Genomic DNA, 23,167 nt, shown 5'->3' on the forward strand with positions numbered 1-23,167 from the left:
GAACTATAAGAAACAATGATGCGTACAGAAATTATCACCAGTGGTAAAACGCAAGGCTGAGTGATAGACTGAATCTAGAGGTTTTAACACAGAGTGTTGCTTGAACAATTTTCCTCCTGTTTTCAAAAGTGAGACAATATTTTTTTATTTACATGAAACCAATCTTTACTCGCATCGTTTTGTCAGCTTATCAATATGTGTTTTAATGGATAACTTATCCAAATACCTACATACTTATAATGCATGTCTAGCTCAATTTGAGCTCCTGTCAAGGTACAGATACAGGTCTTTAGGATCAATTTTACAAGAGCTGGAGACATAAACTTGGTTTTATCAACATTTAACACTAATTTAAGATTGGTGAGCGATTCTTGAATTGAATTAAAGCCAAGCAGAAGGTGGTGAATGGCTTGCTGCACTGAGGGGGCACGGGAATAAATATCTGTGTCATCCACATAGAGATGTAAGCCCCAGTTAGGGCAGCGCAGTGCTGTTTCCTACCTAGTGCATTAACTATGTAATTTATGACTAGAGAAGCAGCCGAGATGGTGCTGTGTCCTGGCCTAAAGCCTGACTGGTTAGTATTCAGGATACATTTTCTATCTGAAATGGACCGCAGCTTACCAAGAGTTCTAATATTTTCACTAAACATGAAAGTTTTGAAATTGGGAAATAATTATTAAGATTGCAGGGATCACCACCTTTATGGAGCGGGAGAACAAGGGTTGCCTTCCACGCCTTAGGAATAGTAACCAAGAGAATGGATTAGAGGTCGACCGATTATGATTTTTCAACGCTGATACCGATACCGATTATTGGAGGACCAAAAAAGCCGATACCGATTAATCGGCCGATTTTTTTTCTTTATTTGTAATAATGACAATTACAACAATACTGAATGAACACTTATTTTAACTTATTATAATACATCAATAAAATCTATTTAGCCTCAAATAAATAATGAAACATGTTCAATTTGGTTTAAATAATGCAAAAACAAAGTGTTGGAGAAGAAAGTAAAAGTGCAATATGTGCCATGTAAGAAAGCTAACGTTTAAGTTCCTTGCTCAGAACATGAGAACATATAAAAGCTGGTGGTTCCTTTTAACATGAGTCGTCAATATTCCCAGGTAAGAAGTTTTAGGTTGTAGTTATTATAGGAATTATAGGACTATTTCTCTCTATACGATTTGTATTTCATATACCTTTGGATATGGGATGTTCTTATAGGCACTTTAGTATTGCCAGTGTAACAGTATAGCTTCCATCCCTCTCCTCGCCACTACCTGGGCTCGAACCAGGAACACATCGACGACAGCCACCCTCGAAGCAGCGTTACCCATGCAGAGCAAGGGGAACAACTACTCCAAGTCTCAGAGCAGCGAGTGACGTTTGAAACGCTATTAGCGCGCACCCCGCTAACTAGCTAGCCATTTCACATCGGTTACACCAGCCTAATCTCGGGAGTTGATAGGCTTGAAGTCATAAACAGTGCAATGCTTGAAGCATTGCGAAGAGTTGCTGGCAAAACGCACGAAAGTGCTGTTTGAATGAATGCTTACGAGCCTGCTGGTGCCTACCATCGCTCAGTCAGACTGCTCTATCAAATCATAGAATTATAACATAATAACACACAGTAATACGAGCCTTAGGTCATTAATATGGTCGAATCCGGAAACTATCATCTCAAAAACAAAACGTTTATTCTTTCAGTGAAATACGGAACCGTTCCGTATTTTATCTAACAGGTGGCATCCATAAGTCTAAATATTCCTGTTACATTGCACAACCTTCAATGTTATGTCATAATTACGTAAAATTCTGGCAAATTAGTTCACAACGAGCCAGGCGGCCCAAACTGTTGCATATACCCTGACTCTGCGTGCAATGAACGCAAGAGAAGTGACACAATTTCACCTGGTTAATATTGCCTGCTAACCTGGATTTCTTTTAGGTAAATATGCAGGTTTAAAAATATATACTTCTGTGTATTGATTTTAAGAAAGGCATTGATGTTTATGGTTAGGTACACGTTGGAGCAACGACAGTCCTTTTTTGCGAATGCGCACTGCATCGATTATATGCAACGCAGGACACGCTAGATAAACTAGTAATATCATCAACCATGTGTAGTTATAACTAGTGATTATGATTGATTGAGTGATTGTTTTTCATACGATAAGTTTAATGCTAGCTAGCAACTTACCTTGGCTTCTTACTGCATTCGCGTAACAGGCAGGCTCCTCGTGAGGCAGGTGGTTAGAGCGTTGGACTAGTTAAGATTGCAAGATTGAATCCCTGAGCTGACAAGGTAAAAATCTGTCGTTCTGCCCCTGAACAAGGCAGTTAACCCACCGTTCCTAGGCCATCATTGAAAATAAGAATGTGTTCTTAAAAACTTATTATGGCTGCAATCCCGTTAATGGGATGATATGACAACAGCCAGTGAAAGTGCAGGGCGCCAAATTCAAACAACAGAAATCTCATAATTAAAATTCCTCGAACATACATGTATCTTATACCATTTTAAAGGTAATCTTGTTGTTAATCCCACCAAAGTGTCCGATTTCAAATAGGCTTTTCAGCGAAAGCACCACAAACAATTATGTTAGGTCACCGCAAAATGACAGACAAACACAGTCATTTTTCCAGCCAAAGACAGGTGTCACAAAAAGCAGAAATAGAGATAAAATTAATCACTAACCTTTGATGATCTTCATCAGATGACACTCATAGGACTTCATGTTACACAATACATGTATTTTTTGTTCGATAATGTGCATATTTATATCCAAAAATCTTAGTTTACATTGGCACCATGTTCAGAAATGCCTCCAAAATATCCGGAGACATTGCAGAGAGCCACGTCAAATAACAGAAATACTCATCATAAACTTTGATGAAAGATACATGTTTTACATATAATTAAAGATACACTTGTTCTTAATGCAACCGCTGTTTCAGATTTCAAAAAAACTTTACGGAAAAAGCACACCATGCAATAATCTGAGACGGCGCTCAAATATAAATAACATTAATCCGCCATGTTGGAGTCAACAGAAATAGGAAATTACATAATAAATATTCCCTTACATTTGAATATCTTCATCAGAATGCACTCCCAGGAATCCTAGTTCGACAATAAATTGTTGTTTTGTTCGATAATGTCAATTATTTATGTCCAAATAGCTGCTTTTGCTAGCTCGTTTAGCACACATATCCAAACCCTTGTGCAAGTGACGCATAACGTCGGACGAAAACTTCAAAAAGTTATATTACAAGTCGAATAAACTGCTCAAACTTAGTAGAGAGTCAATCTTCAGGATGTTGTTATCATATATATCCAATAACGTTCCAACCGGAGAATTCCTTCGTGTCTGTAAAAGTTATGGAACGCAAGGTGATATCATGAGGAATGCGCGTGACCAGGAACTGGCAATCTGCCAGACCACTGACTGAAACACTTCCCATCCGGTCCCACATTTACATTTACATTTAACATTACATTTAAGTCATTTAGCAGACGCTCTTATCCAGAGCGACTTACAAGTTGGTGCATTCACCTTATGATGTCCAGTGGAACAACCACTTTACAATAGTGCATCTAACTCTAAGGGGGGGGGGGGGGGGGTTAGAAGGATTACTTTATCCTATCCTAGGTATTCCTTAAAGAGGTGTGGTTTCAGGTGTCTCCGGAAGGTGGTGATTGATTCCGCTGACCTGGCGTCGTGGGGGAGTTTGTTCCACCATTGGGGTGCCAGAGCAGCGAACAGTTTTGACTGGGCTGAGCGGGAGCTGTACTTCCTCAGAGGTAGGGAGGCGAGCAGGCCAGAGGTGGATGAACGCAGTGCCCTTGTTTGGGTGTAGGGCCTGATCAGAGCCTGAAGGTACGGGGGTGCCGTTCCCCTCACAGCTCCGTAGGCAAGCACCATGGTCTTGTAGCGGATGCGAGCTTCAACTGGAAGCCAGTGGAGAGAGCGGAGGAGCGGGGTGACGTGAGAGAACTTGGGAAGGTTGAACACCAGACGGGCTGCGGCGTTCTGGATGAGTTGTAGGGGTTTAATGGCACAGGCAGGGAGCCCAGCCAACAGCGAGTTGCAGTAATCCAGACGGGAGATGACAAGTGCCTGGATTAGGACCTGCGCCGCTTCCTGTGTGAGGCAGGGTCGTACTCTGCGAATGTTGTAGAGCATGAACCTACAGGAACGGGTCACCGCCTTGATGTTGGTTGAGAACGACAGGGTGTTGTCCAGGATCACGCCAAGGTTCTTAGCGCTCTGGGAGGAGGACACAATGGAGTTGTCAACCGTGATGGCAAGATCATGGAACGGGCAGTCCTTCCCCGGGAGGAAGAGCAGCTCCGTCTTGCCGAGGTTCAGCTTGAGGTGGTGATCCGTCATCCACACTGATATGTCTGCCAGACATGCAGAGATGCGATTCGCCACCTGGTTATCAGAAGGGGGAAAGGAGAAGATTAATTGTGTGTCGTCTGCATAGCAATGATAGGAGAGACCATGTGAGGATATGACAGAGCCAAGTGACTTGGTGTATAGCGAGAATAGGAGAGGGCCTAGAACAGAGCCCTGGGGGACACCAGTGGTGAGAGCACGTGGTGCGGAGACAGATTCTCGCCACGCCACCTGGTAGGAGCGACCTGTCAGGTAGGACGCAATCCAAGCGTGGGCCGCGCCGGAGATGCCCAACTCGGAGAGGGTGGAGAGGAGGATCTGATGGTTCACAGTATCAAAGGCAGCCGATAGGTCTAGAAGGATGAGAGCAGAGGAGAGAGAGTTAGCTTTAGCAGTGCGGAGCGCCTCCGTGACACAGAGAAGAGCAGTCTCAGTTGAATGACTAGTCTTGAAACCTGACTGATTTGGATCAAGAAGGTCATTCTGAGAGAGATAGCAGGAGAGCTGGCCAAGGACGGCACGTTCAAGAGTTTTGGAGAGAAAAGAAAGAAGGGATACTGGTCTGTAGTTGTTGACATCAGAGGGATCGAGTGTAGGTTTTTTCAGAAGGGGTGCAACTCTCGCTCTCTTGAAGGCGGAAGGGACGTAGCCAGCGGTCAAGGATGAGTTGATGAGCGAGGTGAGGTAAGGGAGAAGGTCTCCGGAAATGGTCTGGAGAAGAGAGGAGGGGATAGGGTCAAGCGGGCAGGTTGTTGGGCGGCCGGCCGTCACAAGACGCGAGATTTCATCTGGAGAGAGAGGGGAGAAAGATGTCAAAGCACAGGGTAGGGCAGTGTGAGCAGAACCAGCGGTGTCGTTTGACTTAGCAAACGAGGATCGGATGTCGTCGACCTTCTTTTCAAAATGGTTGACGAAGTCATCCGCAGAGAGGGAGGAGGGGGGGATTCAGGAGGGAGGAGAAGGTGAAAAAGAGCTTCCTAGGGTTAGAGGCAGATGCTTGGAATTTAGAGTGGTAGAAAGTGGCTTTAGCAGCAGAGACAGAAGAGGAGAATGTAGAAAGGAGGGAGTGAAAGGATGCCAGGTCCGCAGGGAGGCGTGTTTTCCTCCATTTCCGCTCGGCTGCCCGGAGCCCTGTTCTGTGAGCTCGCAATGAGTCGTCGAGCCACGGAGCAGGAGGGGAGGACCGAGCCGGCCTAGAGGATAGGGGACATAGAGAGTCAAAGGATGCAGAAAGGGAGGAGAGGAGGGTTGAGGAGGCAGAATCAGGAGATAGGTTGGAGAAGGTTTGAGCAGAGGGAAGAGATGATAGGATGGAAGAGGAGAGAGTAGCGGGGGAGAGAGAGCGAAGGTTGGGACGGCGCGATACCATCCCAGTAGGGGCAGTGTGGGAAGTGTTAGATGAGAGTGAGAGGGAAAAGGATACAAGGTAGTGGTCGGAGACTTGGAGGGGAGTTGCAATGAGATTAGTGGAAGAACAGCATCTAGTAAAGATGAGGTCAAGCGTATTGCCTGCCTTGTGAGTAGGGGGGAAGGTGAGAGGGTGAGGTCAAAAGAGGAGAGGAGTGGAAAGAAGGAGGCAGAGAGGAATGAGTCAAAGGTAGACGTGGGAAGGTTAAAGTCACCCAGAACTGTGAGAGGTGAGCCATCCTCAGGAAAGGAGCTTATCAAGGCGTCAAGCTCATTGATGAACTCTCCAAGGGAACCTGGGGGGCGATAAATGATAAGGATGTTAAGCTTGAAAGGGCTGGTAACTGTGACAGCATGGAATTCAAAGGAGGCAATAGACAGATGGGTCAGGGGAGAAAGAGAGAATGTCCACTTGGGAGAGATGAGGATCCCAGTGCCACCACCCCGCTGACCAGAAGCTCTCGGGGTGTGCGAGAACACGTGGGCAGACGAGGAGAGAGCAGTAGGAGTAGCAGTGTTATCTGTGGTAATCCATGTTTCCGTCAGTGCCAAGAAGTCGAGGGACTGGAGGGAAGCATAGGCTGAGATGAACTCTGCCTTGTTGGCCGCAGATCGGCAGTTCCAGAGGCTGCCGGAGACCTGGAACTCCACGTGGGTCGTGCGCGCTGGGACCACCAGGCAGCGGCCACGCGGTGTGAAGCGTTTGTGTGGTCTGTGCAGAGAGGAGAGAAGAGGGATAGACAGACACATAGTTGACAGGCTACAGAAGAGGCTACGCTAATGCAAAGGAGATTGGAATGACAAGTGGACTACACGTCTCGAATGTTCAGAAAGTTAAACTTACGTTGCAAGAAATCTTATTGACTAAAATGATACAGTGCTGCTGAAGTAGGCTAGCTAGCAGTGGCTGCGTTGTTGACTTAGTTTGAAAGTGTAGCTGGCTAGGTAGCCTCGGTAACTGGCTAGGTAACCTCGACAATTACTCAAAACTACACAATTATCTTGACAGCAAAGACAACTATGTAGCTAGCTAACACTACACTAACCAAGTCGTTCCGTTGTAATGTAATAGTCTCAACAGTGCTGCTATTCGGTAGACGGTAGACGTTGGCTAGCTGGCTAGCTGCTGGCTAGCTAATTACTCTAAACTACACAATTATCTTGGATACGAAGACAGCAAAGACAACTATGTAGCTAGCTAACACTACGCTAATCAAGTCGTTCCGTTGAATGTAATAGTTTCTACAGTGCTGCTATTCGGTAGACGTTGGCTAGCTGGCTAGCTGCTGGCTAGCTAGCAGTGTTTCCTACGTTAAGAGGGACGACAAATAGCTGGCTAGCTAACCTCGGTAAATTACGATAATCACTCTAAACTAAACTACACACTCTAAACTACACAATTATCTTGGAAACGAGGACAGCAAAGACAACTATGTAGCTAGCTAACACTACACTAATCAAGTCGTTCCGTTGAATGTAATAGTTTCTACAGTGCTGCTATTCGGTAGACGGTGGACGTTGGCTAGCTGGCTAGCTGCTGGCCAGATAGCAGTGTTGACTACGTTAGGACGACGAATTACGATAATTACGCGAAACTACACAATTATCTTTGATACAAAGACGGCTATGTAGCTAGCTAAAAAGAATTGCTAAGATCAGACAAATCAAACCGTTGTACTATAATGAAATGTAATGAAAAGTAATACTACCAGCGGTGTGAAGTGCGAAATGCGACCACGACCAAATTGCGGGCCCTTCCGACCACATCACAGTATACACTTCATTCACCGTTCTACCGACTGTTGACATCTAGTGGAAGGCGTAGGAAGTGCAAACAAATCCATATCTTCCTGGGATTTGAATAGACGATGAGTAGAAAAAACACCAGCCTCAGAATTTCCACTTCCTGTTTGGAAGTTTGCCTGCCATATGAGTTCTGTTATACTCACAGACATAATTCAAACAGTTTTAGAAACTTCCGAGTGTTTTCTATCCAATACGAATAATAATATGCATATATTAGCAACTGGGACTGAGGAGCAGGCAGTTTACTATGGGCACCTCTGGGCACCTTTCATCCAAGCTACTCAATACTGCCCCTGCCTGCAGCCATAAGAAGTTTAACTGACTTGCCTAGTTAAATAAAGGTGTAAAAAAAAAAAAATATTAAACCAAAATTACCGATTTCCGATTGTTATGATTATGGCCCTAATTATAGCCCTAATTAATCGGCCATTCCGATTAATCGGTCGACCTCTAGAATGGATAGATAAAAAACATATGTCAAGGGCTCCATAATCAGAGGTGCAGGAAACTGTTGAAGACACGGGTCAAGCATGTCTGCTCCAGTGTATTTTTTAACATCAATAGCTAAGAGAGCATCCAGAACATCCCTGGTAGTGACTTTCCGAAGAGAGAACAGTGGGTCACCATTTACAGTAACAGGCAAGTCTGATTAAACAGGGTTGCATCAGAGATTAGCTTGTATTATGTTCATGAACAGTATTTTCAGAGTTGTCCTTATTGCTGCTATTTCCCCTTTCAAATAAATGTCCTGCTGCAATAAAATGTTGGTTAAACTCGTCAGTTATTTCAGTTTTGTCTGCAATAGAATTGGGAGTTCAATAGAACCTCATTGGGCAGAAAGGTGTGGCTGCTTCTTTTTAGTGCTTTAACCTCTCTTGGGTACGTGAGACGTTAGCGTCCCACCTCTTCAACAGCCAGTGAAACTGCTGGGCGCCAAATTCAAATACAGAAATACTCATTATAAAAATTCAGAAAACAAAACATATTTTACATAGGTTTAAAGATGAACTTCTTGTGAATCCAACCACGGTGTCAGATTTAAAAAATGCTTTACGGCGAAAGCATACCTTACGATTATTTGAGAACATAGCCCACTAGACAAATCATTACAAACAGTAACCATCCAAGTAGAACAGTTAGACATTTCAGAAATAGAGATACAATTAATCCCTTACCTTTGATGATCTTCATATGGTTGCACTCAGCAGACATTAATTTACTCAATAAATGTTCCTTTTGTTCGATAAAGTCTCTTTATATCCAAAAACCTCCGTTTTGTTCACGCGTTTTCTTCAGTAATCCACAGGCTCAAACGCAGTCAAAACAGGAAGACAAAAACATCTAAATTGTATCCGTAAAGTTCATAGAAACATGTCAAACGATGTTTATATTCAATCCTCAGGTTGTTTTTAGCCTAAATAATCGATAATATTTCAACCGGACAATAACGTCGTCAATTTAAAAGGTAAACAAGAAACGCAATCTCTCGGTCTCGCGCATGAAAAAGCTCTGTGACACTTTAGGGTCCACTCATTCAGACTGCTCTTACTTCTTCATTTTTCAGAATACAAGCCTGAAACAATTTCTAAAGACTGTTGACATCTAGTGGAAGGCATAGAAACTGCAATTTGAGTCCTAAGTCAATGGATACCGTAATGGCATTGAATAGAAAACTACAAAACCAACAAAAAAACTACTTCCTGAATGGATTTCCCCCAGGTTTTCGCCTGCCAAATCAGTTCTGTTATACTCACAGACACTATTTTAACAGTTTTGGAAACGTTAGAGTGTTTTCTATCCAAATCTACCAGTTATATGCATATCATATCTTCTGGGCCCGAGAAGCAGGCAGTTTAATTTGGGCATGCATTTCATCCAAAATTCCGAATGCTGCCCCCTACCCTAGAGGAGTTTTAATAGCCTTCCAAAACTTAGCTGGATTGCCACGAGGGTCAGATATGGAATTAATGAAATAGTTAGATTTAGCCCTTTTTATGGAAGCAGTAAATATATTTCTAAGTTATCGGAAGGTGAGCCAGTCAGCAGAGCTACCAGTGTGTCTGGCTTCAGACCAAGCTTTGTTCCTTAGCTGAATTAACTCATCAAGTTCAGGCGTGAACCATGGATTGGCTCTATCTTTCATTCTTAATCTCTTCATAGGAGCTTGTTAATCAGATGCAGAGATAAACATACTAAAGAATTGTTCAAGGTCAAGTTCTGCTTCCGGAGTGTCATTAACACTAAGTAAGACTCAATGGTTAAGGTCATGTCAGAACCCTACTCATGGAAGTGTTTAAAACTTCTCTTAGCGATAAGGCGTGGTTGAGTTTTAGGCAACTTTGTGTTTCTGACGCAGACTTTGGGACAGTGGTCACTGAGGTCCCATAGCAAAGACACCACTAGTTAAGTATTTAGGAGGGTTATTTGTAAGTATGAAATCAATCAGAGTTGATTTAGCAGGATTCTCTACATTCAAACAAGTGGGCTCTGAAATCAGTTGGACTAAGTTCGGATCAGTACATGCTGATTTAAGACAATCAGACGAGGGAGTAAGCTAATCGAGACCCCCGATATCACTATTTCAGCGGCTATTAATGGAGCTAGTTGCTCCCGCTGTGGCGTAGGGAGGTCGATAGATCCCAGCAACATAGAAATTAACATTCTGAGAAATAACATTTATAACTAGTAGCTTAACTAGTAGGTCACCTTAAAGTTGTTTTTCACATAAATTGCTACACCGCCACCCTTATTTGTCCTATCACATCTGTAAACTTTTTAATCATGAAGTGCAATGGAATTATCATCAACAGAGCTTTTAAACCATGTTTCAGAGCACACTAAAATGTTGGGATTTGTATCCTGGACCCAAATGTCCAACATGTCCATCTTGGAGATAATACTTTGTACATTCATTTGCATTAGCTAAAGCCCGAGCCTTGTTTTAAAGTCTGCTGGAGAGTGTACAGTTGGAGACTAGCGGAGCAAACAGTACTAATGGGGGGAAATAGCTCAACAGGATTACTGATTTTAGCAGCCCTAGAACTGAGAGAATTTCTAACAGACCGTACACGGGACTGAGTAGTAATAACGTGAATTATCTAGGGGCTTGGGCTGTCAGAGAGTCACTGGGTTAGCGACTGTGCTATGTTTGAAGAGAGCCGCTGTGCTCCTCGGCCGTTTGTGTGTGTGGGCGTGCGTGCGTGTGTGTGTAGGCAGATTGGGATCAGGGAAAGGGGATCCAAGGAGTTTCTTTCATCTGGGAACGATTTTTAATTAGAGCGACTGAGGTAAGCAAAGCTGTAGCAACACACACACACACACACACACCTGAGTAACACAAAGAGAGGCCTGTTCGCGGCAGACTCCCAGGGATATAAAATTAGAATGAGCAGGACGTTGGGACATTCCAGTTCTAATCAAGGTTCTGTGGTGGCTGGACTGGCAGCCATATTAGGTGTTCCATCTAATGCTGATCACATCACATTTCCCTGTTCTGTTGTCTATTCTTTTACCCAGGGCTATGAGCTGGGGTAACCATTAAGTCATCCGATCCTTCCGGAAACAGATATGCCTTTTAACTGACAGGTACACTAAGATACACTACATGACCAAAAGCTTGTCGAACATCTCATTCCAAAATCATGGGCATTAATATGGAGTTGGTCCCCCCTTTTCTGCTAACAACAGCCTCCACTCTTCTGGGAAGGCTTTCCACTAGATGTTGGAAACATTGCTGCGGGGACTTGCTTCCATTCAGCCACAAGAGCATTAGTGAGGTTGGGCACTGATGTTGGGCGATTTGGCCTGGCTCGCAGTCGGCGTTCCAATTCATCCCAAAGGTGTTCGATGGGGTTGAAGTACTTCCACACCGATCTCGACAAAACATTTCTGTATGGACCTCGCTTTGTGCACGGGGGCATTATCATGCTGAAACAGGAAAGGGCCTTTGCCACAAAGATGGAAGCACAGAATTGTCTAGAATGTCATTGTATGCTGTAGCATTAAGATTTCCCTTCACTAGAGTTAAGGGGCCTATCCATGAACCCCCCCACAGGCCATTATTCCTCCATCACCAAACTTTTCAGTTGGTACTATGCATTCGGGCAGGTAGCGTTCTCCTGGCATCTGCCAAACCCAGATTCTTCTGTCGGACTACCAGATTTACATTTACATTTACATTACATTTAAGTCATTTAGCAGACGCTCTTATCCAGAGCGACTTACAAATTGGTGCATTCACCTTATGATATCCAGTGGAACAACCACTTTACAATAGTGCATCTAACTCTTTTAAGGGGGGGGGGGGCTAGAAGGATTACTTTATCCTATCCTAGGTATTCCTTAAAGAGGTGGGGTTTCAGGTGTCTCCGGAAGGTGGTGATTGACTCCGCTGACCTGGCGTCGTGAGGGAGTTTGTTCCACCATTGGGGTGCCAGAGCAGCGAACAGTTTTGACTGGGCTGAGCGGGAACTGTACTTCCTCAGAGGTAGGGAGGCGAGCAGGCCAGAGGTGGATGAACGCAGTGCCCTTGTTTGGGTGTAGGGCCTGATCAGAGCCTGAAGGTACGGAGGTGCCGTTCCCCTCACAGCTCCGTAGGCAAGCACCATGGTCTTGTAGCGGATGCGAGCTTCAACTGGAAGCCAGTGGAGAGAGCGGAGGAGCGGGGTGACGTGAGAGAACTTGGGAAAGTTGAACACCAGACGGGCTGCGGCGTTCTGGATGAGTTGTAGGGGTTTAATGGCACAGGCAGGGAGCCCAGCCAACAGCGAGTTGCAGTAATCCAGACGGGAGATGACAAGTGCCTGGATTAGGACCTGCGCCGCTTCCTGCGTGAGGCAGGGTCGTACTCTGCGAATGTTGTAGAGCATGAACCTACAGGAACGGGTCACCGCCTTGATGTTAGTTGAGAACGACAGGGTGTTGTCCAGGATCACGCCAAGGTTCTTAGCACTCTGGGAGGAGGACACAATGGAGTTGTCAACCGTGATGGCGAGATCATGGAACGGGCAGTCCTTCCCCGGGAGGAAGAGCAGCTCCGTCTTGCCGAGGTTCAGCTTGAGGTGGTGATCCGTCATCCACACTGATATGTCTGCCAGACATGCAGAGATGCGATTCGCCACCTGGTTATCAGAAGGGGGAAAGGAGAAGATTAATTGTGTGTCGTCTGCATAGCAATGATAGGAGAGACCATGTGAGGATATGACAGAGCCAAGTGACTTGGTGTATAGCGAGAATAGGAGAGGGCCTAGAACAGAGCCCTGGGGGACACCAGTGGTGAGAGCACGTGGTGCGGAGACAGATTCTCGCCACGCCACCTGGTAGGAGCGACCTGTCAGGTAGGACGCAATCCAAGCGTGGGCCGCGCCGGAGATGCCCAGCTCGGAGAGGGTGGAGAGGAGGATCTGATGGTTCACAGTATCAAAGGCAGCCGATAGGTCTAGAAGGATGAGAGCAGAGGAGAGAGAGTTAGCTTTAGCAGTGCGGAGCGCCTCCGTGACACAGAGAAGAGCAGTCTCAGTTGAATGACTAGTCTTGAAACCTGACTGATTTGGATCAAGAAGGTCATTCTGAGAGAGATAGCAGGAGAGCTGGCCAAGGACGGCACGTTCAAGAGTTTTGGAGAGAAAAGAAAGAAGGGATACTGGTCTGTAGTTGTTGACATCGGAGGGATCGAGTGTAGGTTTTTTCAGAAGGGGTGCAACTCTCGCTCTCTTGAAGACGGAAGGGACGTAGCCAGCGGTCAAGGATGAGTTGATGAGCGAGGTGAGGTAAGGGAGAAGGTCTCCGGAAATGGTCTGGAGAAGAGAGGAGGGGATAGGGTCAAGCGGGCAGGTTGTTGGGCGGCCGGCCGTCACAAGACGCGAGATTTCATCTGGAGAGAGAGGGGAGAAAGAGGTCAAAGCACAGGGTAGGGCAGTGTGAGCAGAACCAGCGGTGTCGTTTGACTTAGCAAACGAGGATCGGATGTCGTCGACCTTCTTTTCAAAATGGTTGACGAAGTCATCAGCAGAGAGGGAGGAGGGGGGAGGAGGGGGAGGAGGATTCAGGAGGGAGGAGAAGGTGGCAAAGAGCTTCCTAGGGTTAGAGGCAGATGCTTGGAATTTAGAGTGGTAGAAATTGGCTTTAGCAGCAGAGACAGAAGAGGAGAATGTAGAGAGGAGGGAGTGAAAGGATGCCAGGTCCGCAGGGAGGCGAGTTTTCCTCCATTTCCGCTCGGCTGCCCGGAGCCCTGTTCCGGATGGTGAAGAGTGATTCAGAGAACTTGTTTCAACTGCTCCAGAGTCCAATGACGGCGAGCTTTACACCACTCCAGTCGATGCTTGGCATTGCACATGGTGATCTTAGGTTTGTGTGCTGACGTTGCTTCCAGAGGCAGTTTGGAACTCAGTAGTCAGTGTTGCAACTGAGGACAGACGATTTTTACGAGCTACGCACTTCAGCACTCGGTGGTCCCGTTCTGTGAGCTTCTGTGCTTACCACTTCGCGGCTGAGTCGTTCTTGTTCCTAGACATTTCCACTTCACAATAACAGCACTTGACTAGGTGTTAGGAATTTTGTTAATAAATAGTTAAAACAAATTCTAGCTTTAGATAAAACTATAACTAATTGAACTCTGCACGCCTGGTGAAAAGAGATTTGTGTTGTGGGTTATAAAGTAAGCAGAAAGGGTCATTAAACTCTGGTTGAACTGACCCAACTTAGCCCTGAGATGTTTAGATAAGGCTGTGGGTAACTTTTTAGGTCTTCCATTATCTTGAGTTGTCTGCTAAAGTGGTAATAAATTATAGTGAGCCTTCAGGATAATTGATTACATTGTGTGTCATGTGTGTGTGCTGTGAAGTTGGAATGAACTTTTGAACCTGTTTTCTATTTGTCAGGACAATGAGACTTATTCTGTAACCTATGACGTCATATCTTGTATATAAACCTGTGTTTATGATCAAATGGGAGCGTGCTCCGAGAATAAACACTATTATCTAATTTTAATAAGACTGTATCCTGTCTATTTTATGTTAATAAGTATCTTACAAATTCTTATAAATAGACAGATAGAATTTAATTAATGAGTATATTAGAGGAATTATTGAATTCCACTAACACTAGGGCAGCTCTATGATGGTGCCATGTTGAAAGTCACTGAGCTCTTCAGTACGTGCCATTCTACTGCCAATGTTTGTCTATGGTGATTGCATGGCTGTGTGCTCGATTTTATACACCTGTCAGCAATGGGTATGGCTTAAATAGCTGAATCCACTAATTTGAAGGGGTGTCCACATACTTTTGTAATTATATAATGTATGTCAGCTCTTTTCATGACTTTGCTATCTGCATCGTTCAGTACGTTCCCTACCCTGAATGTGATGTTGCTACTGTAAATGTCAGAGTCCCCCAGAGGAGGAACAGTGAGCGCTAGGAATGCACTTTATCAGCCCTGGGGACAGACCTGCACACCACACACAGTACTCTTTCCCCAGAGTTTAGATGAAGTGCAGTCCATAGTAGCCCAGGATAAGGACTGCTCTCTCTCTTGCTCGCTCTCTCTCTCCTATCTGTCTCTCTCTCCAGAGTATAGATGGTGAGGTGTCCATCGTGGCCCAGAATAAGGATTGTTATCAGAGTGGGATCGTCTGTATGAAGATGCTGGTCATCCATGTTGGATTCACCAAGATTTACTTCAACGACAACTCAGGCCAGCCTGTGCGCATCACACACACACACACACACGCACACCAACCTTTCCCTTCTCACTCTAAAACCTGAAAGTCCATGAGCGCTCCCTGGTGGGCAGTACCAACCCTCATTTAGGGCTAGCTAGAAACTCTTACTGATCTGATAGCCGCTCTAAAAAACTAATTATTTGAGTTTATGTGTTTGGTACGTGTGACACTCCTGATGTGTTCTAACCAAGGTCTGGTCCGGTGTGGTTGTGTGTGTGTGTGTGTGTGTGTGTGTGTGTGTGTGTGTGTGTAATCTCTTCTCTTCATCCAGAGCCCCTCCAGTGTGGTAGGTAAGGGGTCAGAGTTTGAGCTGTGGTCAGCAGGCTACTACACAGCCATCCACTTCCCCAAACAGGACCTGACCGTTCTCTGGGACCGCAAGACAACCGTGCACATCAGAGCTGGACCACAGTGGAAGGTCAGGATACCTTTACCGCTCACACACACACACTCTCTCTCTCTCTCTCTCTCTCTCTCTCTCTCTCTCTCTCTCTCTCTCTCTCTCTCTCTCTCGCGCGCTCCCTCTCTCTCTCTCTCTCTCTCTCTCTCACCAGAACTGAGTTGGAACACTCACACATCCACCCACTCCCATCCCTATTCCGTCTTTTTCTTTCTCGCATCTCCCTCTTTCTCCCCCTGTCTGCCTCTAGGGTCTCCTGAGTGGTCTGTGTGGGAACTTTGACAGTGTGACGGTGAATGACATGACCACGTCCAGTCACATGGAGGTCAGCAATGCTCAGGGCTTTGGAGACAGCTGGGCCCTGGGACAGGTACACACACACACACAAAGTGGAACTTTAAACTCCGAACCATCTGCTCTAACTCCCACTTGGAACGATAACTACTGAACTTAACAGATTCACAGCGATTTTTCGATTTCTCTCTAATGATAAAAATGATGCCTAGAGTAATGAATACCAGCTGGCTAAAAGGGGAAAAATTTCCATTTCATGTTCTTGGTCTTTAGTTGGGAAAGTGAAAGAGGTCTATTTCCCCGCCCCTACCCTTATTCCAACTACCCCCCCCCCCGCTTCCACCCTCCAACCCAGTCTCCTGCGTCTCTAGGGCCTACCTGTGATATTTAAGAGAAATCAGACACCCACTCACTGTGTGTGTGTGTGTGTGTGTGTGTGTGTGTGTGTGTGTGTGTGTGTGTGTGTGTGTGTGTGTGTGTGTGTGTGTGTGTGTGTGTGTGTGTGTGTGTGTGTGTGTGTGTGTGTGTGTGTGTGTGTGTGTGTGTGTGTGTGCGCGCGTGTGTGTGCGCGTGCGTGTGTCAGTGTGAGAGTGACTATGTGGTGAAGAGAGCGTGTGAAGGAGACCTGGGTAGACAGCCGTACGCCAAGAGAGAGTGTGCACTACTCTACAGTGACATCTTTATCCCCTGTCACAACGTGGTGAGTACACACACATACACCCACACTGGGGAGTGGGTTATGGGAACGATTCTTATCTGCTCTCAGTAAACATGCTCTACTCTCAGGAGATATACACTAATGGACACACACGTACAGGGTTCAGGTTAAATGTGGGCGGCAGGTAGCCTACAGTCTTAGAAAAAAGGGTTCCACAAGCGTTCTTTGGCTGTCCACATAGGATAACTCTTTTTGGTTTTAGGGGTTCTACCTGGAACCAAATGGGTTCTACCTGCAACCAAAAAAGGTTCTTCAAAGGGTTTTCCTATGGGGACAGCCAAAGAACCCTTTAAGGTTCTAGATAGCACCTTCTTTTCTAAGTGTAGCCGTTAGAGCATTAGGCCAGTAACCAAAAGGTAGCTGGTTGGAATCTCTAAGCCAACAAGGTGAAAAATCTGTTGATGTGCTCTTGAGCAAGGCACATAACCCTAATTGCTCCAGTGTCACCAAGATAATGGCAGACCCTGTCCATGGCCCCACTCTCCAAGGGTGTCTCAGGGGGAGTTGGGATATGCAAAAAACAATTTCCAATTCAGATATTAATACACACTAGTATATGTGTGAAAAAGGACAAATATAAGCACCCACCAAATGATTATTAAATGTGTGCAGCCCTGGAAGGTGGGTTGTTGGAGGTTGTGTGCTCTTATTCCCTGAGCAGCCAACAGATGGTGCTGAATGACACCATCTGCTTACAAATTGAATAATAAAACAATAACAAGAGTGACCCTTATTAAGCTGACAGTTTTAGTAAGATAATGTATGTGAAGGTTTATTTTTGAAAATATTATTGTTTATTGGGTGTAGTTTGTTGTCATGACAAAGACTGCACACATGCACATGCATACCATGCATCTCTAATGTCTAATCTGAATAGGGCCATAAGCAAACAAGAAAATGCACATCCAGAGGTGACGCTACTCATTGCCAGTGATTTTAATGCAGGGAACCTGAAATCTGTTTTACCAGCATGTCACCTGTGCAACTAGAGGAGACAAAACTCTAGAACACCTTCACTCCCCACATACAGGTGTGCCAAGCATGTAGCATCATACCCAAGAAGACTCGAGGCTGTAATCACTGCCAAATGTGCTTCAACACAGTACTGAGTAAAGTGTCTGAATACTTATGTACCTGTTTTTGCTTTGTCATTATGGGGTATTGTGTGTAGATTGATGAGGGGGAAAAACGCATTTAATCAATTTTAGAACAAGGCTTTAATGTTACAAAATGTGGAAAAAGTCAAGAGGTCTGAATAATGTAGGCTAATGTTAACTAGCTGGCCTGGCGTATCGTTGCCCGTGAAAGGAAGTTAGGGTAGCGAGCAAGCATTTTAGCCAGTTAACCAAGGACCAGAAAAACTAAAAGCGTGTATGACAGAGTCATACACCGTTTAGGCAACATGAAAGAGGAGAATGGCATTGGCGTTTCTCTACAAGTAAGGTGAGTCAACATGTTTTTTCACACACACACACACACACACACACACACACACACACACACACACACACACACACACACACACACACACACACACACACACACACACACACACACACACACACACACACACACACACACACACACACACACACACACACACACACACACACAAACCAGTACCATGGACAGCCACACCATATTTAGCTTACGATGTTTGGACTAAATCGTTTTTGGTATATTTTAGTTGTCAATGTATTAGATGTTCAAAATTCAAAAGGCACTCGCACATCTGAGCAATCTAATTTGCAGATGCATGGCAACAATTGAACAAGATGAAGGAAAAAGTATTAGATGTTGAAATGTTGCTGGAATAGTGGAGGCAACGCCTGTTTTCTTTGCGACTTGCGGTAACTCTCCGTGGTTCTATATCAATAGTTGTTTAGTAGTCTGAAAATGTGGGAAACATTCATTTGCTTGACCATGCTGTAGGTCATGTAAGGGTTTGTGACATGCAATATGTTTTGTGGACTTCATCGGACAGATGAAACAAAGATGTGGTTGAATTTATTCTGACACTGTGTCTTCTTATTGTCTCAGCTATAGACCTATAAATCACGGTGTCAAGGCATATGAACTAACAGGTTATAGAACAAACAACGCAATTATCACAACACATAGGTTTTAATATGGCTTTTTTCCCTGGCATTCCTTCCCCGTTGATTTTACCCACTCACCGCTACTGAAGCTCATGACCCTAGGACTGAACACCTCCCTCTGCAATTGGATCCTGGACTTCCTGACAGGCCACCCCCATATGGTGAGGGTAGGCAACAACACATCCGCCACGCTGACCTTCAATACGGGGGCTTTCAGGGGTGCGTGTTTTGTCCCGTACTGTACTCCCTGTTCAACCATGATTGCATCTCAACCTACGACTCCAAAACCATCAAAAGTGTTGCTGATGACACGATGATGGTAGGCCTGATCACCAACGACAATGAGACAGCCTATAGGGAGGTCAGTGACAACCTCAACAAGACAAAGAAGCTGATCGTGGACTACAGAAAACGGAGGGCCGAGCACGCCCCCATCAACGGGTCGAGAGCTTCAAGCTCTTCACTGTTCACGTCACTAAATAATTAATATGGTCCACACACACCAACACAGTCATGAAGAAAGCACAACATGGCCTCTTGCCCCTCAGGAGGCTGAAAAGATTTGGCATGGGACCTCAGATCCTCAAAAAGTTCTACAGCTATACCATCGAGAGCATCTTGACTGGCTGCTTCACCGCTTCATATGGCAACTGCTTGGCATCCAACCACAAGGTGCTACAGAGGGCAGTGCATATGGCCTAGTACATTACTAGGGTCGAGCACCCTGCCATCCTGTACCTCTATACCAGGTGGTGTCAGAGGAAGGCCCTAAAAACTGTCAATGACTCCAGCCACCCAAGTCATAGACTGTTCTCTCTGCTACCGCACGGCAAGTGGTACCGATGCACCAAGTCTGGAACCAACAGGACCCTGAACAGCTTCTACCCCCAAGCCATAAGTATGCTAAATAGTTAACAAAATAGCTACCCAGACAATCTCCATTGACCCTTTATGAACTAACTCTTTGACTCATCACATATGCTGCTGCTACTGTTTACTATCTATCCTGTTGCCTAGTCACTTTACCGCTACCTATGTGTACATATCTACCTCAATTACCTTGTACCCCTGCACATCAACTCAGTACTGGTACCCCGTGTATATAACGTTCCTCATTGTTTATTTCTTCCTTGTGTTATTCTTTTTCTATTTTGTCTCTCTGCATAGTTGGGAAGAGCCCATAAGTAAGCATTTCACTGTTAGTCTACACCTGTTTACGAAGCATGTGGCAAATAAAATGTGATTTGATCCCTGTGTTCCAGAGTTTAACCCACGTCTCATTGTTCTGATGTCCCATCACTCCTATTCACTCCCCTTCAACACACACAAACATGTCACTCATTCCTACCTACATTATTCACACACACCCCTAACCCACATCTAACCCCAATGACCTGTCTCCCACTCTAAACCCTCACTCACCCCCCAGGTAGATATGACCTGGTTCTAATGTACATCTGCAACCTGTGTGTGTGTGTTTTCATGTGTGTGTGTTTTTGTGTGTGTGTAGGTGGATGTATCATGGTTCTATAGGAACTGCTTGACAGACACGTGTAACTGTAACCGAGGCGGAGACTGTGAGTGTCTGTGTACGTCCATTGCTGCCTATGCACACACCTGCTGTCAACACGGTGTCACTGTGGTCTGGAGAAACCCCTCTGTCTGCCGTGAGTACAGACACACATACACACACAATGTGTGTCTGTTCCTCCGACTTTCTCTCTGTCTGTCAGCATAGGTGCTGGGTCAGTCAATGCTCCTACACGCCCGCATGCACACACACATGCCAGTACACAGAACTATAGAGTCCCCCCTCTGACCCTAAAATATTTATATCTGTCATCAAATGACCACAGATACATGTGCACACACACACACACATACACTCTTACACAATACCATGGTCTCTCTATCCCTGCTTGATCTACACCGTATGTCTTGGCTATGAAAGGCTACAGTACTATCACATACTGTACATATGTGATGTTGTATGTTTCTAAATGTTTGTACTTGTTTTTTCTTTCAGCCTATGATTGTGAATACTACAACCAAGGTCTGTTTGAACGCTAACCAAAATGACTCACAAAGGAACACCATTCAATCACACAAAAATACAAATACACATATACAAACTGAGCTACATAATATATTCACTCAACATTGAGAATATCCTCCACCTCTCTCTCTCTCTCTCTTTCTCCCTCTCTCTCCCTCTGTAGAGTTAGGTGAAGGACCGTTTTCGGTTGTCAGTGCTGTATATAACGCTACAGTCTTCGGTGTGAACAGAACCAGTGGGTCAGTGTTTCCTCTAGTTAGGGAGTTCGCAGGCGGGCTGCCTCCCCCTGGGCTACTCTTCAACTTCATGATCACAGCAGGACTACAGAAGGACCGCACATCACGTGAGTCTCACACACACACTCACACACACACACACACACACACACACACACACACACACACACACACACACACACACACACACACACACAAAACACACACAAACTCAACTCACATCAGCTTCACCCATATGTTAAACTCTGTATTACAGGTCTCCCGGTGGTCTCTCTGGAGTCAGCAGAGCGTCCTAACTACTTCCTCGTTGTGTCTGAGCGTACTGGGCTGCGGTTGGAGCAGTGGACCAGAGGGGAGGAGTTTGGCCACAGGGCTTCCTTCCTGCAGCACCAGGGGGTGTTCCTGCCTGGCCACACCTCTTTCGAGCTGATTGGCCAGCCAGGAGTGTTCCTGACTCTGACACGCACGTCTGCACGAGCTCAGAAATATGACAACTCTGACAACTTCAAGACCAGCAGCTCCTTTACTCTGGAGGGTTAGATAGAAATACAAATCATAATACGCAGCACACACACAGTTTCTTTTACTGTAGTTCTTATGTGTATGTTCACAATATGTTTGTGTTACAGAGAGCAGTTACAATATGTTTGTGTATGTTTGTATTACAGAGAGCAGTTTTGTGATCCCGTACCGTATGATGTGTGAGTGGCGCTACCATGCATGTGCCAGTCCGTGTGTCCGTACATGCAGCGACCCCACTGCCACACGCTGCCACTTCCTGCCCCCGTAAGAACACGCCTAACATAGAAATGCACGCTTACAAACACACACTTACAACATGGTTATACACTGTAAGGGCATGATTAATACGCGCTTTGAACGTTTGTCCGTGTCTATATGTGTGTCTGGCAGGGTGGAGGGCTGTTTCCCTCGCTGCCCCAAAAACATGGTTCTTGATGAGGTCACCAGGAGATGTGTCTACACAGAGGACTGTGAGTAGAGTGTGCATCACACCAGGATCTGTAAAGTTACATCGTTTTTAGAGTAATGTATGTCTGTGTGTCTTTCCTCAGGTGTGTCCCTACCTCCCACTCCTACACCCTACGCCTTCGTAAACCGAACGACCACCACCCCAACTACTACTGCTGTTAGGCCTACTAGTACTACTACTACATCTAGGACCACTACTAGGACCACTACTAGTAGTACCAGAACTACAACCAGTGCTGCCTCTACAACTGTTACTGCCACCAGAGCCCCCACTACACCCAGTACAGCCCACCTGACGGAGAGTTTCACTCCCACCCTTACCCCTCCTCGCTCCCCCTCTCCTCCTCCCCCTTCTCTGCCCGCACCCTCCACCCCCACTGTGACTGAGGACACCCCTTTGCCTGCAGTCTCTCCCTCCATCTCCCCCTCTCCCTCCGCCACCATTACTAGCAGCACCACTGGGGTCACGACCCCGACCTTGACCCCTGCAGTGGTCACTAGAGTAACTATGGAAACGCCATCCCCTACTTCCCCCAGCCTGGTAGTGACCGAATCTACCACTCCTCCTCTTCTCTCTCCTGCTTCTCCCTCTCGCTCTCCCCCTCCTCCCCCTCCTACTACCCCTCCCCAGCCTTCCAGCTCCCCCTCAGCTCCCCCTATCTCCTCCCCCACTTCCTTTTCCCTTCCTCCCCCTCTCTCCTCCACCCCCACTCTGACCACCACAGAAACACACCGTCCTGTTGCTACGCCCACGGAGACTACCTCTGTATTCCCAGTCATTTATGACACCTCCGTTACCATGTCGACATCACCCCCCGAGACGACGGAGTCCATAACAACGGAAACAGCCACTAGCCCAGACTCCTCTCATACACCTGAGGCAGTCAGCATGCCGACAGTGCTGTCCCCCTTCCTCCTGCCCACCACCCCCTGCACAGTAAGAGCCCATCAGTGAGAGACAGTGTGTATGGACATGATAAGAGGGCCGAGCATGCAGCCCTGGAGAACTCCCTTTGCCAGTAGCTGATCTCTCT

The 23,167-nt window shown here is 45.8% G+C and overlaps 1 protein-coding gene across 1 annotated transcript in view; it reads left to right on the top strand.

Annotated features, from left to right (window-relative positions):
- The window catches only part of LOC139540006 (otogelin-like protein), a 65,028-nt gene that overhangs the window by 30,506 nt on the left and 11,355 nt on the right, over window positions 1-23,167 (top strand). The window contains exons 25-35 of the mRNA XM_071343493.1: window positions 15,189-15,320; window positions 15,612-15,758; window positions 15,991-16,110; window positions 16,618-16,734; window positions 20,362-20,518; window positions 20,878-20,904; window positions 21,071-21,250; window positions 21,400-21,678; window positions 21,812-21,929; window positions 22,056-22,135; window positions 22,217-23,070. Of these exons, the coding sequence (XP_071199594.1) occupies window positions 15,189-15,320; window positions 15,612-15,758; window positions 15,991-16,110; window positions 16,618-16,734; window positions 20,362-20,518; window positions 20,878-20,904; window positions 21,071-21,250; window positions 21,400-21,678; window positions 21,812-21,929; window positions 22,056-22,135; window positions 22,217-23,070 (2,211 nt within the window). The remainder of the gene's footprint in view (window positions 1-15,188; window positions 15,321-15,611; window positions 15,759-15,990; window positions 16,111-16,617; window positions 16,735-20,361; window positions 20,519-20,877; window positions 20,905-21,070; window positions 21,251-21,399; window positions 21,679-21,811; window positions 21,930-22,055; window positions 22,136-22,216; window positions 23,071-23,167) is intronic.

Source organism: Salvelinus alpinus, chromosome 15 (genome assembly GCF_045679555.1).
Source record: "Salvelinus alpinus chromosome 15, SLU_Salpinus.1, whole genome shotgun sequence".
Taxonomy (NCBI): Eukaryota; Metazoa; Chordata; class Actinopteri; order Salmoniformes; family Salmonidae; genus Salvelinus; species Salvelinus alpinus.